The sequence below is a fragment of the Euprymna scolopes genome, chromosome 26, assembly GCF_053919585.1.
Source record: "Euprymna scolopes isolate OS-2025 chromosome 26, ASM5391958v1, whole genome shotgun sequence".
Taxonomy (NCBI): Eukaryota; Metazoa; Mollusca; class Cephalopoda; order Sepiida; family Sepiolidae; genus Euprymna; species Euprymna scolopes.
In genome coordinates, this window is record NC_136507.1 from 75,736,062 (window position 1) to 75,755,887 (window position 19,826).

At 30.4% G+C, this 19,826-nt stretch overlaps 1 protein-coding gene across 1 annotated transcript in view; it reads right to left on the reverse strand.

Annotated features, from left to right (window-relative positions):
• Window positions 1–3,312: 3,312 nt before the first annotated feature.
• LOC145248198 (amine oxidase [flavin-containing] A-like) overlaps window positions 3,313–19,826 on the reverse strand; it is an 87,642-nt gene continuing 71,128 nt past the window's right edge. Inside the window, exons 10-12 of the mRNA XM_080110061.1 lie at window positions 14,924–15,108; window positions 8,105–8,192; window positions 3,313–3,708 (exon numbers count right to left, since the gene is read on the reverse strand). Coding sequence (XP_079966187.1) covers window positions 3,514–3,708; window positions 8,105–8,192; window positions 14,924–15,108 — 468 coding nt within the window. The 3' untranslated portion in view covers window positions 3,313–3,513. The remainder of the gene's footprint in view (window positions 3,709–8,104; window positions 8,193–14,923; window positions 15,109–19,826) is intronic.

Sequence of the window (19,826 nt, forward strand, 5' to 3'; positions counted from 1 at the left end):
ACACCAACAAAACTCTCTCAATTGCATGAATCTTCTTCATCTGTTCATGTCTGCCTTGATTATTAGTCTGCCTTACTGTCATTCCTCATCAAAATAAATTGAACGTTTCGGAACAATCTGGAAAAAAAATTAAGAAAATTCCATGCAGAAACCTATATAAGGACGCTTTACTAGTAGCTGCATTAGTTATTAAATTGTTATGCCGCTGACTTGCTATTAAGAACTGGTAGTGTTTTTAGGATGAAAATCCAGCCAAAAGAAACTCCTTAAAAGCCACCCACCGCGTCATTTGAAATAACTAGAATTTCGGTAAATACAAAGATTTCTGTATATTTCCTCACTGACCAAAGAACTATATTTTAATATTTTTATTATTAGATTTTTACCCATACATAAAACATTTGAAGTTAGTAGTTCTTATCTCCCTTTTACCATCAACACTATAGACCTTATAATCGCTTTCAAAGTAGCAGTAGTATTAAGAAAGTGTATTTACTTGTAAATATTATTTGTATGTTTTGTTTTATATTAAAAACTAGCATTTACAATTGAAAATATAAAAAAAAAAAATAGCATCATTCATCGAATTCTGTCTGTGTTTATTTACTATATCACATCAGCTGACATTTGGGCTTGGTGACAAATGCCCTGGAAAGGTCACTTCTGATTAATATTTAGTTTTAAAATATCCAAACAAAGAAATAATTGGCTGCAATTTTAAATGGTGCTTCTTCTTTTATTGGAAATTGAACTCATTAATAAAAAAAAATAAAATTAAAATAAGGTGAGGTACACTTGAGCTTGAACAGGGGATCATTCGATCTGTAGTTTGATGCTTTACTACTGAGCTATATCTCTATATGACAATAAATCTGTTTTTTTTTGTTGTTTTTTTTTTAAGAAGAAATGATTTTCTGAGATTTTATTATTTCCCTTGGTCGGTGTGATGTAAAATATTCCTCTGTAAAAATTCTTTTTTTTTGTATATAAGAGAGAAAGACTATTTTTAAGATTGGATTTTTTCAATTTTCAGTACTTATCAGATGAATTTCTGTACAAAACATATCTAAGAACACTGCCAGACATATAAATTAGCTTTGTGTGAAATTTGCAAGAGATAGGTTCCAAAATGGTTGAGTCTATGAGGAAGGAACAGAAGCTGCACCAGTGCAAAAGTCATTTAAGTCAAAAGAAGAAAGTATAGCACTTCAACGACTGGTCTTTTTGGATAATGTAACAATAATTATTTGTAGAAAAAAGATTATACACTCTGATTCTTCATACATCTCAAATTAGACTTTTAATATTTGTGTGTGGATGGCACTCTTTGGTCAGTCTGAGCAATTTACTAGTTTAATCACCAACCCTAAGTTTTAGGGTGAACCTTTCAACAATGTGCAGTTCAGTGGGGAGCAAAGCAGAGTCTCACAGCCTAATCTCCCTTTGTCTTCTGACTCATGGTCTAATGGTCTCAGTTTGAAAATGCGGGGGGGGGGGGCATAGCTCTGCCCCTCTTACCAGTAGAATGATAATGTTTATCTCTATATTAATAAAGTAGCTGCAGAAATTCCCCTCTTGATAAAAGTATCATAGGTTTGCAACAATAGCTGCCACATACAAATTCAATACATCTAGGCTAATAGCCACTATCTTACGTAGCTTTTGAACACCATTTTAGACACATTCAGTCGTGATCATAAAATACTACATTGCATCCTACAAGCAGCACCATAACAGTCACAACATCTTTAGAGGAAGGAGTCCCTATTTTTCTTCCTAAAATTTTAGTACTATCATTGCTACCAGTTGTCACCAGAATGAATTCTTCACGTTCCAGATTCTGTGATTACACCGACCGTAAATGGCTCATACTAACATAATCTTTCCAATTTCCAATTCACAAATAATAAAGGCTCCTTCTCCGTAGTCCGTCCATTCTGATTGTTACTAGGATGAATTCTTCACGTTCCAAATTCTGTGATTACACCAACCGTAAATGGCTCATACTAACATAATCTTTCCAATTTCCAATTCACAAATAATAAAGGCTCCCTCTCACCAAAGTCCGTTCAGTCTGATTGGTTGAGCTATGAAAATTCTCATATTCTGTAATCCAGTTTTTCGTTTTACAAATGAATGGTTACTAAAATTAAAATATGGCATCACTAAGAGACATATTTCGCCCGGTGTCAAGTTCATTTCATGCATAGGTCATTTCAGTCATGTAAGATAGAAAAATACAAGAGAGAGAAAATCATTAAACGATAAAAAAAATACAACGAACACAGTCAATAATTAAGAGAAACTCTAACTTCTTGCCACATTTACTGGTTCTAATGTGTGGCGGGGATCTGCCATTCTTTATCAGGAACGATCAGCAGATTTACCAGATGCTCTTTCTCTCTTCTTCATCTGTTTTTCTACCTCCATCTTTTTATCAGCAGCTATTTTAATGACACATCACTGAAGTGTGTGTGTGTGTGTGTGTGTGTGTGTGTGGTCCTTTCATCTTTATTGATAGTGAATTGCTTAAGAATTTGGTTAGTGACCTTAGTGGCACTGACTTATCTGCTCCATATCTCTTTCTGCCTATGATTGGTGTCTGAATAAGAATCTGCTATTTTGTTGAGCCTTGTTTTGATATCAGTCAAGGGTTCAATGTTCCTTGTCTAAACACAACTCTTGTTACAAGATCACATTGGTTGAACCAAAGTCAATCCTTGGAAAGTGATTTTATGACAAAATAATTATTTTTCTCAAATCCTTGAGAAAATGCCAATCTATTGCCAAATTCCATTCCCCAAATCCTTAAAAAAATAATATTTTTTCCCCTTTTTATTTTATGGGCTTAAATAATCAAGAAGGCCACTTTGGCCTTGTTGATTATTCAGGCCCATAAAACAAAACAGGATATCAATCCAGGGTTATTTATGATTCCATAAGCATCGGACACAGTTTCCATTTTCTCTTTCTCTTTCTGCCCTTTCTTTTCCTTTCCATGTCTGGATTTCGATATTTGTCTCTGTGATATAGCAACACCTTATTTTTCAACCCGGCAATATAGTCACACATGCATGCAAATATTAACAGCTACACAAACAGCACAATTCTAAGCATGCAATTTTTTTCTCCTTCTACTCAAGAAGAAAGATATCATGGGTGCTTCAAATCCGGTAAATGTAAATCTCAATTGGTCACATAACATTTGTAAGCATTGTGTTCTCCTGAATCTGGAAGCATTTTCTAGTTTTTTTTGACAGTTTTAAAAAAAACTTAAAATAGAAAAAAATTAAAAAAAATGGAAAAATAAGATATTTTTCTAAATTTTATTCAGCCATGTATAAATAACGGTAGACATATAAAAAAGCAATAAATACACTCATTCTTTCTTTTAACTCAACAATACCCCCCTCCCCACTCCCCACAATATTCACCGCAATCGTTTATATATATTTTTTTACTTTTTTTACACTCCTTTCCCCACCTTCCATCCTTTTAATTCCTGTAGAAATTCTAGCGTCTCAATTCTGCAGCAATTTTCCAGGCTGCAATCCCTGCAGTCAAGCCAATCCCTACACCGACGACTTTGTTGGTCCAAGAAAACATTTTGCGGCGTTTGTACTTGCTCCGGGTTGACTCTTCATGCCTGTATGCAGTGTCCGAAAGATCTTCAGCCGTCAAGAAGGGAGAATCCAGCAGAAACATTACCTAAAAATAAAAGAATAAATGAAGTAAAAAGAAAAATTGCAAAAATAAAGGGAATGAACAAATGAATAAAAAGAAAAGAAACAAAGACAAAATAAAGAAAAAAATTAAATAAAAATAAAGAAAAGAAAAAGGAAAAATAAAAATAAAGAAATAAAAATAGAAAAATAAAAGAAATAAAAAATAGAGAAATAAAACAAAGAAATAAAAAATAAAGAAATAAAAAATAGAGAAATAAAAAATAGAGAAATAATAAATAAAGAAATAAAAAATAAAGAAATAAAAAATAAAGAAATAAAAAATAGAGAAATAATAAATAGAGAAATAAAAAATAAAGAAATAAAAAATAGAGAAATAATAAATAGAGAAATAATAAATAGAGAAATAAAAAATAAAGAAATAAAAAATAAAGAAATAAAAAATAAAGAAATAAAAATAAAGAAATAAAAATAAAGAAATAAAAATAAAGAAATAATAAATAGAGAAATAATAAATAAAGAAATAAAAATAAAGAAATAATAAATAGAGAAATAAAAAATAAAGAAATAAAAAATAAAGAAATAAAAAATAAAGAAATAAAAATAAAGAAATAAAAATAAAGAAATAATAAATAGAGAAATAATAAATAAAGAAATAAAAAATAAAAAAATAAAAAATAAAGAAATAATAAATAGAGAAATAAAAAATAGAGAAATAATAAATAGAGAAATAATAAATAGAGAAATAAAAAATAAAGAAATAAAAAATAAAGAAATAAAAAATAAAGAAATAAAAATAAAGAAATAAAAATAAAGAAATAATAAATAGAGAAATAATAAATAAAGAAATAAAAAATAAAGAAATAAAAAATAGAGAAATAATAAATAGAGAAATAATAAATAGAGAAATAATAAATAAAGAAATAAAAAATAAAGAAATAAAAAATAAAGAAATAATAAATAGAGAAATAATAAATAGAGAAATAAAAAATAAAGAAATAAAAAATAAAGAAATAAAAATAAAGAAATAAAAATAAAGAAATAATAAATAGAGAAATAATAAATAAAGAAATAAAAAATAAAGAAATAAAAAATAAAGAAATAAAAATAAAGAAATAAAAAATAGAGAAATAATAAATAGAGAAATAAAAAATAAAGAAATAAAAAATAGAGAAATAAAAAATAAAGAAATAATAAATAAAGAAATAATAAATAGAGAAATAATAAATAGAGAAATAAAAAATAAACAAATAAAAACTAAAGAAATAAAAAATAAAGAAATAAAAATAAAGAAATAAAAATAAAGAAATAATAAATAGAGAAATAATAAATAGAGAAATAAAAAATAAAGAAATAAAAATAAAGAAATTAAAAATAAAGAAATTAAAAATAAAGAAATAAAAAATAAAGAAATAATAAATAGAGAAATAATAAATAGAGAAATAAAAAATAAAGAAATAAAAAATAGAGAAATAATAAATAGAGAAATAAAAAATAAAGAAATAAAAAATAGAGAAATAATAAAGAAATAAAAAATAAAGAAATAAAAATAAAGAAATAAAAAATAAAGAAATAAAAATAAAGAAATAAAAAATAAAGAAATAAAAAATAAAGAAATAAAAAATAAAGAAATAAAAAATAGAGAAATAATAAATAGAGAAATAATAAATAGAGAAATAATAAATAGAGAAATAAAAAATAAAGAAATAAAAAATAAAGATATAAAAATAAAGAAATAAAAATAAAGAAATAATAAATAGAGAAATAAAAAATAAAGAAATAAAAATAAAGAAATAAAAAATAAAGAAATAATAAATAGAGAAATAATAAATAGAGAAATAATAAATAGAGAAATAAAAAATAAAGAAATAAAAAATAAAGAAATAAAAAATAAAGAAATAAAAAATAGAGAAATAATAAATAGAGAAATAAGAATAAAGAAATAAAAAATAAAGAAATAAAAATAAAGAAATAAAAATAAAGAAAAAAAATAAAGAAATAAAAATAAAGAAATAAAAATAAAGAAATAAAGAATAAAAAAAAATAAAGAATAAAAAATAAAAATAAAGAAATAAAAATAACGAATAAAGAAATAAAAAATAGAGAAATAAAAAATAGAGAAATAAAAAATAAAGAAATGAAAAATAGAAATAAAAAATAAAGAAATAAAAATAAAGAAATAAAAAATAGAGAAATAAAAAATAAAGAAATGAAAAATAGAAATAAAAAATAAAGAAATAAAAATAAAGAAATAAAAAATAGAGAAATAAAAAATAGAGAAATAATAAATAGAGAAATAAGAATAAAGAAATAATAAATAAAGAAATAAAAAATAAAGAAATAAAAAATAAAGAAATAAAAAATAGAGAAATAAAAAATAGAAATAAAAAATAAAGAAATAAAAAATTGAGAAATAAAAAATAAAGAAATAAAAAATAAAGAAATATAAAATAAAGAAGAAATTAAATAAAGAAGAAATTAAATAAAGAAATCAAATAAAGAAGAAATAAAAAGAATCAAAAGCAAATTAAAAAAAGCAATTAAAAAGAAAGTAATCAACACAAGATTTATTTATTATGCAAACGTCTAGCCCCAAATAGTAATCAAATCAATTAAACTTGTAACATCTTTAGTTATACAGAGTTATAACTCCATATACTAAGTAACCAAAAAAGTTCTGTCCTTTATTTATTTTTTTTTTTGCTTAATCATAGAATGAAGTTGAAATATATATGAAAATGCAGTAGCAATTGTCTTTAAGTTCAGCCAGCCAGAAGCAAGAGCATCAGATGTATCCCAAACCCCAGAGTTTTACTGCAGCTTGAGACACATTGGCAGAAACTGATGGCAATTATTTCAAAGACTAAGCGTCTTTTGTACCCATTTATGAATGACAACTTTTTGTCCAAACAGACAGTTACCTTATAATTTAAAAGTTGTCATTCATAAAGCTTATGCACAATGCGACCAATTATAGTGTTATAAGAGTCAGACTTTAAACAATCAAGACAAATCAGCAAGATGTAGTACACAATGCATTTTTAACTGCACACCTGTGGAACTCTCTTCCGTTTGTCCTGCTTTCCAGCTGACTACAATATGGCTGTCTTCAAGTCCAATGTGAATAACTTTTTGATGAGCCGTTCCCCTCAAGTAATCCAATTTTACCAAATTTACACTTCTAACCATTGCTATGATATTGTCCTTTTGACTGCTGTACACTCTTTAACATATATCCTCGAGTGGCCTCTGGGCCTTGATAAGTGGTGATTTCCTTGTAAAAAAAAACAAACAAAATAAACAAAACAAACATGGATGTCCAAGCATTTACTCGAGTACCAAATTCTAACATAAAGCAATACAGAGTTAAAGTATATGCAAAATCACATTATTTTGGATTGATATAGAATTCTTGCAGCTTTTTTTCAACAAATTTTCGTTGCTTCTGCATTTATGAATCCGCAATTTCTACAAAAGTTCCTCCAGTGTGCCTGGCAGATGACGAGAATAACTGGAAACGAGTGAGCCTTACTGCAAAAAACACAACTTGTTACATTCCTCCCCCCCCCCCCATATTAAGAATGCGCCGACCACTGAAATTCATAAAATAATACATTGGAAAATAATGCCTTAATATTCAGAAAACTACTTGTCGACCATTTCCGGTTCTTCCTGTCATCTGCCAAGTACACCTAAATAACTGGAAATCACGGGTTCATAAATGCAGAAACATCCAAATTTTATTCAACAGATCAACAACAAATCATTGTACCATGATATTGACAATATAATGTTATTTGCTACAATTTATTAAAAAAATTACTTAGTTTGGCCCAGAATATGAAACATTGGTTATTGTCCAGAATTTCTCTTATATTAAAAACAAAAATAAAGAAAAATTTGTATGAAAATATCATATTCCAAACATCATGTAAATTGATCAAGTAGTTGTATTTTTAAGTTAGAAAAATCAAAATTTTATGACTAACAGAAGAGCGACTGTCCTATCTGCCATTTTGAAAACAATCTAAAAATATGAGTTCGCATTAATTGCTGAAAAATGGGTTTCTTTATAAAAATAAAACGTTTTGATTAATTTACATAAATTTTTGGAACAGGATAATTTTTTTTGTTTTGTCATGGGTACATACATCATACAGATTTTGAATAGACCAGAACTGAAACATCTTTTTAAAAATAATCGCTTAAACTATTTAAAAAATTGATGTAACTTAGTTGCTGGCACGTACGCATATTTATGACTCATGTGCCGAACATTTATCAGGCTTTAATTTGTTTTATATAAAGAATAAGACCTATTAACCAAAAACTCACACATAAAAAATAAATAAATAAATGGCTTCAAAATTTTATGCATTAACCCAATACAATATAATATTTAAAATTATCTAATTACTGACCTCTCTGGCTGACCGTAGTCCAGCTTGGACAGCTCCACTCATGTAGCCGCAGCATTGTGTAGCAGTCTCAGTACCAGCAAATACCAGTCTGAAATAAAGATGCAAAGAAAAGAACGTTTCACACTCGTCTTTATACTACACCAGCACAAAAAACTTTCCTTTTTTCACCCATGTACCTAACATTGAACATAATTTCGATGAACAGTTTCTTTACATCTGTGAAACATGTTACAAGTTTTTTTCTCCTGAGGATTACAACATGGTCATCTTCAAATCTAATCTCAGTAAACACTTGCCATAAACTGTCCTCCAGTCATTAATCCATATTTAGTCCAATCATTAGTTTCATTTCTTTCATTAATATTCATTATTATTCCACTGTCAATCTATATTAATCCTTATCCTCAGGTACCTTTTAGCCTTGATTAGTGAGGAAGAGTCAGTAAAAAAAGTGTGTGTGCAAGTGTATGTGTGCAAGTGTGGGTGTGTGCATGTGGTGTGCGTGCGTGTGGACACATTCAAATATAGTAATTTTTCAGATCTGTTATTACGAAAAAAAAAAAAAATTTAGACTAATGAAAGTAAAGAGTAAAAAGTGGACCATGGGTTTACTTTTTTTTTTTTTTTTTTTTTACACGGTGGTCACCACTTATCAAGGCCTGGAAGCCACTCAGGGATAAGTGTTATTGCAAGTACAGTACGTTAGTGTGGAGATTTGATGAAGTGTTTACTTAAGAGGGCGGTTCACTAGGAATTTGTTAACGTTGGACTTGAACACATCCAAGTTGTAGTCAGGTGGGAAGCAGGCAGATGGAACAGAGTTCCACAGGCGTGCAGTCCTAAGAAAGACGCTTTGTTCATGGAATCCATGTTTTGATTTAGGCACAGATAAAGAGTGGGGGAAATTTTTCACAGTGGATTCAGCTAGACGGGTGTTTTTCGTGAAAGATTGGCAGGGGGGACCAGAGATTGGAGTTCAGAGGAGCACCTACCATGGAAATAACGATAAAACAAGGATAGGGGATAGGCTCTCAATGTCTCTTCTGTGGAAGAGAGGTTGCAGGGTAAAGAAAAGGGCATCCACCACTAAGCCACAAAGTCTATTTTGTACTCTGTCAAGGCAGGATAGGCTGTTTTTAGCAGCTCCTGTCCAGATATGGCAGCAGTATTCCATCTTTAGACGTACTTGGCTTTTATATAGATAGAGAGTAACCTCGTAATTCTTGCTTTCTTATGTTGTCCTTTAGTCCTCACATTCCATGAGCGATGTTTCTGACAAAGTGGGAAAAATTACTGTTTTTTTTTTTGTTTTCATTGGAATCTGTCCATCTATTACTTATCGTCAAGTAGTTTTTGACCTTGAAATCGTAATTTTTTTTTAGTTCCTTATATCAAGTGGCTTCATGTCTTATCTGGCACTATTTCCATAAAAAAAGAATAAACAAATGAAGTAGAACTATACAATTTTAACCTGTGTTACGACAGTAATGCACTTTTTTCATGCCTCCTAGTAACAAATGTGTCATTGTTCAAATCTTTTCAATGCCAGATCTGTGTAGCAGGACATTTTTTTCTAAAGAATTCTCCTTATATTAAAAAACGAAAATAAAGAAAACAATCTCTATGATGTACAGAGCTGTGATGAAATGAAGATATATTTTTTTTAAAATCCCATAAATTGATCAAGTAACTTTATTTTTAAATTAAAAATAAAAAAAAATAGTTATGAACATCATCCAAGAAGTGTCTGCGTTGCCCACCATTTTGTAAAAAAAAAAAAATCCAAAATAAAGGGAGGTAACTCAACAATAATTGGTTCTTCATTATTTTAGCAAAATTCGAAAATTGAAATATTGAATTTCAAGTGAAACTAAATCTACTTAATTGTCATGTCACATTAATGAACATATCCAAAAATTAAGAAAAACGATAAAGTAGAAAATTAATTATTAATGAAAATAGTTTTTGAAGACAATTACTGAAAATTAGGTTTTGCAAAAAAAAACAAAAACAAAAAAAAACACCCCAAAAAACGGAGAGTTTATGTCGTAACAAAAGGGAGGTAAATATTTTCTAAAAACTAAAAATCTTTGGCCGATTTAGCAAAACTTAATTTTTGCGAATTATAAGAGCACAATTAAAGACTGTAAATTATAATTTACAAGAATTTGTTTGACAGGATATTAAAAAATATTTATATATTTAATCTTTCTTTTTGAATATCCTGTTGAACAATAAATTCTTGTAAATTATAATAGGATTGTTGTGTGTTATCTAACCACGTTTTGTCTTAAAGTGACCTTAAAGGTCAAAGCCGAGATTTGGCCTGCATGGGAACCCAGATAATGGAAAAGTTTAGTTTTTATCGGAAAATCACCAAATTAATATGCATAGGTGATATAGCTAATTAGCCAATCAAGGCGAATCAGAGTATGGCGTAATGACCAAGGATTGGTTGGATGAGAAACCCAGATCAGCCCAAACCTTACCCACCACTTCCTTTAAAAAGGAGCCGCAGAGCAGGATAGAGTCAGTTATTGTTGGCAGTTGGGAATTCGCAGTTACAGTCTGCCACCACCCCATGCAAAAACACTCACGTTCACTGACTGACTGCGTATGAAAAAAGAGAATCGGTTGTTAAAAAACTAAAAAAAGGCTCCATTTGAGTAACTATAGAATAGACTGTCGGTGAAAACAGAAAAATATGGAATATATCTTATTTTTCTCCTGTTGATAATTGTACATAAATTTTCTTTGTAATCAGAATTATTTTACTAATTACTCGTTACAACAAAACCAAAACTTGCATCAGAATCGATTATTCGTCGCTTGTCAACTTGTGAATTAATGGTAGATGAATGATACCAAACTGAAATAATTTTTTTTCAGCAAACAGCCAGCAAGAGGAGAGGATCACCAAACTACTGCCCAACATCCTGCCCATAGTGCATATCCTCCTGGAGACTTTGGGTCATACACATTGGACTTTTATTTAAAAATATTTTTCTTCCCCTGCCAACCACTGTGGTAACAAAAACTACAGGAATCTCACCTGTCATCATAGAAGCAACCGAGACCAACTTCCATGAATGTTCGAATCGGAACCACCTAGAACTACACTTCTGTACTGGTGAACACTACAGTCTTTGTCGTGTTATTATATATATATATATATATATACATATATTAATGAAAACAAAGGGATGTAGTGCTTACCTGATATACGCAATGGTAAACTTCAAACTAATATAAATAATAGTATTTATATATAGAAAATGTAATCCCAACCGAATTAAAAAAGCTTAATACGCAATAGAGAGTAGAGCTTATTATAAGAGGAAGAAAATTAAAACTGTATGTTGAACTTTACAATCAAAATTTATTGTTCGACTGAATACTCCAAAAACCAATTTACAAAATCCTTATTCCACGGAGTTTCAAAGAATGCTATTCTTATCATTCTTCTCATCAGAGGACATAAAGAAATCAGCAAATTATATTTGTAGCAATGCTAGAATTTGCTAGTTAAGGCATTAAGTGAAACCGAAATTTATTGTAGCTATAAATTGCCAAATAAAAAAAATGAAAAAATATTGGATATGTAAAAAAACGAATAAAAAAAGGAAATTGCGCATAATATTTCAGCTTGAATGAAACTCCTCTAGAGTTGATCCAAAATGCAAAATTGTTCTTTAGATAGAATGTATTCCAAAATAAGTCCAGCGTGACGATGCATATAATCCGATTGGAAAGTTTACAAAAATCTAATTGGAAAGTTTACAAAACAGCTGAAATAATGAAAATTGTTTTTTTCAGTGCAATAGTCCAAAGAGAAATCTGTCTAGAGGAGTTTCATTCAAGCTGAAATATTATGTGCGGTTTGTTTTTATATTAGTTTTTTACATATCCAATATTTTTTCATTTTTTTATTTGGCAATTTATAACTACAATAAATTGTGGTTTCACTTAATGCCTTAACTAGCAAATTCTAGCATGGCTACAAATATAATTTGCTGATTTCTTTATGTCCTCTGATGAGAAGAATAATAATAGCATTCTTTAAAACTCTGCAGAATAAGGACTTTGTAAATTGGTTTTTGGAGTATTCAGTCGAACAATAAATTTTGATTGTAAAGTTCAACTTACAGTTTTAATTTTCTTTCTCATATATATATATATATATATAGTATATATATATACACTCGGGGTTTTTTATATTCAAAAGTAATGGACTAATGAATTCAACGAGGTTGTTAGATAGTGCTCAATAAAAAGAGCTGATAATACTTGTTTATTGTTATATAAACATGCTCACATCCCGCTGCTACAAATAGCCACTTGTTTCAATCAAACAACAGATATCATCAGGCAGCGACTTGACTATTCAAAAGTTCAATGAATAAATTATTCATTGAACTTTTGAATAGTCAAGATTATTCATTGAACTTTTGAATAGTCAAGTCGCTGCTTATGATATCTGTTGTTTGATTGAAACAAGTGGCTATTTGTAGCAGCGGGATGTGAGCATGTTTATATAACAATAAACAAATATATATATATATATATATATATATATATATATATATATATATATAGATAGATAGATAGATAGATAGATAGATAGATAGATAGATAGGTAGATAGAGAGAGAGAGAGATATGGTCAAAATTATGAGGCACCTATAAAAACTTTAGTTTAAATTTACATATTCAAAGGTTAAGAATTGTACAGTGAACAGTTGAGAGCAAATGTAAAATATTCAACAGTAGATTGTAATATTTATTTGCTTTAAAGCCTCTTTCAAGAGTTTCAGCTGAGTTCCATACTAAATTCATTCCAATATTCAAAATGATTCATTGTCATACTAAAAGTTGATTCTTATTATTTAGATAATATTTGATTCCTGCCAGTGCTATAATAGTATATTTAATTGAAAATGCATCCAAAGAAGCAGCTTTTAGAGATTTAAAATGTATAAATTGTTGCTTTATCTGGTGAAGGATATTTTCAGGTAGAAATTGCTAGGAAGATGGAATATTCAAGGAAGGAAGCTCAAACAACGATTAAAAGGTACAAAGAAACAAAGTCTTTCGAAAACAGAAAAGGACAAGGTCGTAAAAAGTCTACAACCACCAGAGAAGACAGATCTTTGAAAAGAGCATCCCTTGCAGATAGGAAGAAAAGTTCTTCAGAACTTGTTGCCGAACTTAGGGAGGATGCAAACAAAAACATATCAGCTTTAACAGTGAGAAAAAGGTTATTAGGAGCGGGATTAAAAGGATGCAAAGAAAGGAAGAAGCCATATTTGTCTCAGATCAACAAGAAAAAATGACTGGAATTTGCAAAAAACAAAAAAACAAAAAAAAATCATGAAACTTGGACACCTGATGATTGGATCAAAATTGTTTGGTCTGACAAAAGTAATTTTGAAGTTAACAGCTTCTATTTCCTAAACTTTGTAAGGAACAACTGAGATTTTTATGTGGATATACATCCATTATATCTATTCAAAAATTGTAGAAAATTCTCATTTTGTTCATCAGATTTTTGGCATCCCTCGAGCGGTTCACATTCGCCGTAGGGAAGAAGATGTATTTCATCCTGACTGTGTGATTCCAACTGTCAAATTTTGAGGAGGAGGCATAATGGTTTGGGACTGCATGGCTTCTTCAGGCACTGGACTTGTACACATGTACAAGCAGAAGGAACTCTACAATTTATACTAACATGCTGGACTAGGTTTATCAAACTTCTTTGACAAAAACATTTAATAAAAACATTCCAAGTGAAGTAATCTTCCAACAAAACAATGCCCAATGCCATACATCAAAAGTTTCAATGAGTTGGTTTGAGAAAAAAGGGATAACAGTGATGAAATGGCTCCCTCAATCCCCAGACCTAAATCTCATTGAAACTTTGTGGTCCCATCAATAGAAAAGAGTAAGAATGTACAAATGTTGATCCAAAAAAGAATTAGAGGCCAAACTCTATGATGAATGGCAGAAAATAGATCCTACCACCTGCAACAACTTAGCCAATAAAATGCAAAAATGAATAAAAGCAGTTATAAAGGCAAAAGAAGGACATGCCAAATATCAATTTTTGTTAAAACAGATTTATTAATGTTTACGCCACTATTCTTAACCTTTAAATATATAAATTTGAATCATAATTTCGATTTTTCATTGGTGCTCCATAATTTTGACCAAGGCTGTATATAAGAAGTCATTAAATAAAAAAAAAAAAATCATAAGCATGGTGTGAGTAAAAAGGGTAAAATAAAATATTTGATTGACATGGAATTTGGAGAGAGGGGGTTTGTTACCAAGAGAAGAATTATAATTAGTGACCTCACAACATTTGAAAATGAAGATATACTTTCAACTTTGTAATCATTTAAAACATTATCAAGCTCTATGTTGGATTGAGCACTTTTGTATTGTGTTCATTTATTAACTTGGATTCTGTTCAAATATACTGTGAATTTTTTGCCAGAAACATGTAAGATGTTTTTTCCAAAACTGATAATTAAGTCACATGATGCAACACTGATCCATCATTTTTATATATATATATATATATATATATATATATATATATATATATATATATATATATATTGACTGAATGATGGAGAACTTTGTTTCTTTGGTTTCGAGATGCTATATTTACTCAGTTCGATGGACTAAGATTACTGCTTTCCAACCCATTAAGACAGACAAATCGTTTGTACATAATATTTGAATGCATAAAATAAAGCAACAAGAACAAAAGAAAAAAAAAAAAAGTAAGAAACAAAAGCCAAAATTAAAACCTCACCTGTTGAAGGGTTTGCGCATATTTGGGAAATATTTCATGGCTCCAGGCACAATAACACTGGTGGGACTGCCCAAAATGTATGGTTCTTGGGTCCAGTCCATACTGGCCACACTGATGAAGTCATTCACTTCTGGACCAAAAAATTTCTCTAGACAAGTCAGAACAGCTTTTACAAAAATAGGTTCCTGGTTGAAATTGGAAGGAAAGAAAAAAAAAAAATTAAATCTTGAGAATTTCTATGTAATTAAAGAGAGCCTTTAATCAGTTTTATCAAACATATGTAAAACTTTAAAACATATATAGTAGACAGGTAGAGTGCCGGGCGTTAATCACTGTGATCTTTGTTTTGTGATGCTGTAACTATCCACATTTCAATACCGTTGTCTACTAAATAATATCTTGAACTAATCTCAAATAATTTTTTTTTTTTTTTTACACAGTGATCACCACTTATCAAGGCCTGGAAGCCACTCAGGGATAAGGAATATTGCAAGTACATTACGTTAGTGTGGAGATTTGATGAAGTGTTTACTTAAGAGGGCGGTTCACTAGGAATTTGTTAACATTGGACTTGAAGACATCCAACTTTTAGTCCGGTGGGAAGCAAGCAGACGGAACAGAGTTCCACAGGCTTGCAGTTCTAAGAAAGAAGCTTTGTTTATGGAATCAGCGTTTTGATTTAGGCAAAGATATAGAGTGGGGGAAATTTTTCACAGTGGATTCAGCTAGACGGGTGTTTTTCATGAAAGATTGGCGAGGGAGGACCAGAGATTGGAGTTCAGACGAGCACCTGCCATGGAAATAACGATAAAACAAGGATAGGCTCGCAACGTCTCTTCTGTGGGAGAGAGGTTGCAGAGTAGAGAAAAGATAATAAGAACGAATATAAAGATGTGTCCAAATGCTATTTCCAACTTTAGTGTGACCAACCAACAAAAACGCCATCTTGAAGTTCAGCATGGTCAGGCAACAAGAATGCCATCTTGAAGTTTAGCGTGATCAAGCAATGGCAATGCAACCTAAAAGTTTAGCATGGTCAAGCAACGAGAACACCACCTCAAAGTTTAGCATGGTCAAGCAATGAGAACACCACCTCAAAGTTTAGCATGGTCAAGCAACAAGAACACCATCTCAAAGTTTAGCATGGTCAAGCAACAAGAACACCACCTCAAAGTTTAGCATGGTCAAGCAACGTGAACACCACCTCAAAGTTTAGCATGGTCAAGCAACGAGAACACCACCTCAAAGTTTAGCATGGTCAAGCATGAGAACACTACCTCAAAGTTTAGCATGGTCAAGCAACGGGAACGCCACCTCAAAGTTTAGCATGGTAAAGCAACAAGAAAACTACCTCAAAGTTTAGCATTGACAAACAACGGGAACGGCACCTCAAAGTTTAGCATGGTCAAGCAACAAGAACACTACCTCAAAGTTTAGCATGGACAAACAACGGGAACGCCACCTCAAAGTTTAGCATGGTCAAGCAACGAGAACACCACCTCAAAGTTTAGCATGATCAAGCAATGAGAATACCACCTCAAAGTTTAGCATGGTCAAGCAACGGGAACGCCATCTCCATTTATGTAAATTTTATATTGAATATGATAACCACGTTTAAATTGTGTCCAAGATAATACACTAGGTCATTACACTAATTATCTGAGATTACTGATGCGTCACTTTCCAAATTGATATCTTGGATATGAAGAACTTACACTTTGACTGCCATATCACCCAGATTTAATTCCCCCAATCTTTTGTTTTTTTTTTTTCCATGGGATTTCATTATTAGTCCAGTCAAAATACGGTTTGATTCTAAACAAATTCCAAGAAAGTGTTTTATGATTTTTTTTAGTACTATTATATGTGGGGGAACAACATACTAAAAGTTTACCAAAATCTGATCACCACACCGGTCCTAACTATGACGTCATAAAACGATGATAGCCATCATGCTAAAAGTAACCAATATTTCCATATTTCAAAACTTTAGCTGTTACTTACAGAAGAGTTTGCATTTGATGAATCATAGACGAAACATGTGTCTGTAGATAATTATACATGTAAGTTAATTTTTGTTATTGTTTTTTGTTATTTTTTTTATTAGCAATAGTAGTAACGTGAGAATGCCATTGTTGTATTCAAACTTGCTTATCTAAGAGATAGTTTTTTTTTCCCCTTGTATCTAAATGCATGCATTAAAATTTAATTTTTGATGGGATGCACTTTTATCTTCTCTATTTTCTATCTATCTATCTTCTATATAATCTATATAAATAAAATGAACTCCTTTTTTCCCCGTGTGACTTTGACCTTAATAGGATTAAGAATCTAGAGATTTTATGCAGCTGTACTCTGCACAAACTGCATCACGATATCTGAGGAGTGTTATAGGCATATTAGCTATCCACTAACTCGCAGATCGGAGTTTCCTATATTTTATCTGGTGAGAGTTCACTGCCAAAACTGGTTATGATCAATGGAAGTAGTAAAGTCATCTCTCTCTAAAAAATTCATACTTCCACCGCCACTCATTTACACCATCCATGACCATTCACAGGAAACAAATTAGGACGAATGCCGGTTTAGGTTTTCATAAAAACTGGACTGCAATTTAGGTGAAATGCACCACGATCTGCTGGGTAGATTTCAGGGTGCTAAAACAGCGGGGATGGGGGATTCTTCCATTACACCAACTCGAGCCACAGCAACGCGTGCCAGGGTACAGCTACTTTATATATAATGTTAAAATTTTTTTTTGATGTACATAAAAGTTAATCCTGCATCTATGTACGTAAAAAATTATTAAAACTATATTTAACAAAAGTTTACATAGTAGCTCAGCAGTGTATAATTACTAGAGCTCATAATGTAATATAATATTAATTTGAAAATATTCCTGCTGTTACCCCAAAATACTTTATTATCAGTCAATTATTCATGATATACAAAATATCAAAAACACTTATGAAAATTTTTTTTTTTTTTTTTTTAAATTTTCTTCCTTTGAAGATTGTAAGGCTGGGTATGGGGCAGCCATACCAGCTGCCAACATTGCCCTGCTTTTTATTGAAACCAACCGAGAGCTCTTTTTAGTATCCTCGTTGTTCCCTTAAGTGAAATTGTCTGGATCTCTTTTGCACTTAGTTCACCAGGAATATTAGTTAGGTAGAACTTCAGGTTCTTCTTCATAAGCCCTGTAGCATCTATAATAGCTGGTATCATTGATATCTCCCTAAGATTCCAGTTTCTTTTCATATCATACATGAGACCTTGATATTTGGTCCGTTTCTCCTGCTCAGACCTCCATCATTAGAAACACTCACTTCAACCAAGGTTGCAACTCTCTCTGACTTATCCCATATAACTATATCAGACAACTAATTATGATCAATCTGGTGTTTATTTTATTTTTATGATGATAAGCAAAAAGATTTATTTAAAAAAAACCAAAAAAAAACGGGTTTGTATTACTGTACACATAGATTCGAAAAAGTTGTCAAAAAACAAATATATAACAAATAAATGTTATCAAAGGCAAGATAAATTACTTTTCTACCAAACTGGATATAATTTTCGTGTTTTTATTCAATTTAACATGTTTATTCAGCTCGAAAAGCATACAGTGTTTACCGATGTATTGGAAAATTCAAAATGGCGGCCAACTCTCTCTTTAACACGGTAAGTTCGGGAAAAAGTGTTATAAATAATAAACTAGACAAAATGCTATTAAAAAAACACAGAATATATGTCAAGTTATGTCACGAAAACATATATTGAACGAATTTCTAACTGTATTTTGTTGATTTTATTATTTATTACACCTTTTTCCGAACTTACCGTGTTAAAGAGAGAGTCGGCCGCCATTTTGAATGTTCCAATACATCAGTAAACACTGTATGCTTTTCGAGCTGAATAAACATGTTAAATTGAATAAAAACACAAAAATTATATCCAGTTTGGTAGAAAAGTAATTTATCTTGCCTTTGATAACATTTATTTGTTATATATTTGTTTTTTGACAACTTTTTCGAATCTATGTGTACAGTAATACAAACCCTATATTTGTTTTTTGACAACTTTTTCGAATCTATGTCTACAGTAATACAAACCCTATATTTATTTTTTGACAACTTTTTCGAATCTATGTCTACAGTAATACAAACCCAAAAAAACAAGTCCAAAACTTTATTTACAGTATTAAACATGAACTCCAGTATGAACTCTCTAAATTTCAAATTAATCTTTTCACATTGTGAAAAACATTGTAGCTCATTCCCAGAAATTGCTGAATGTACGAGTTTAAGTTTTGTAAATTAAATTTTGCTTTAATAAAATCTTTAGGAGAGACAATTGTTTTAGCTTCCTAATAAAATATGTTTAAAGAACACAGTACAAAAGAAGAACAAACTTCTTTTTTTACAATAACAACAAAGAATATTTTATTTGTAGCAGGAACTGGCAGGTCAGACTGCGAAAAATGAAGAAGAAAAGGAAAGTTCTTTTGAGGTCGTCGTCAGTCAGTCAGTACTGTGTCGTCCCCAGCTAATAGAAGTTGTCTTCAGGGTAGGCTGTCAATGCTAAAGCAAGATGTCCGGTGGACAGGGGATGAGAAAGGATACGTGTTGCTAGGCTGAAGGTCCGGTTCTGACTGACTGACATTCCCTATGAACTTTTTATGGAGCAGATGAATCAATACACCCTGTTAGCTAATAGGTCAGCCTGTGGCCGAAGAACTCAGAGGGAGGCATTGATTCACTACAGAAAATAGTTCTCTGTAACTGCTACAAATCCCATGGAAAACAAAACATCATGAGAGTTAAATCTGGATAATACAGAGTGTAAGTTTTTCATATTCAAGATATCAATTTGAAAAGTGGCGCATGGGTAATCTTGGGCACAA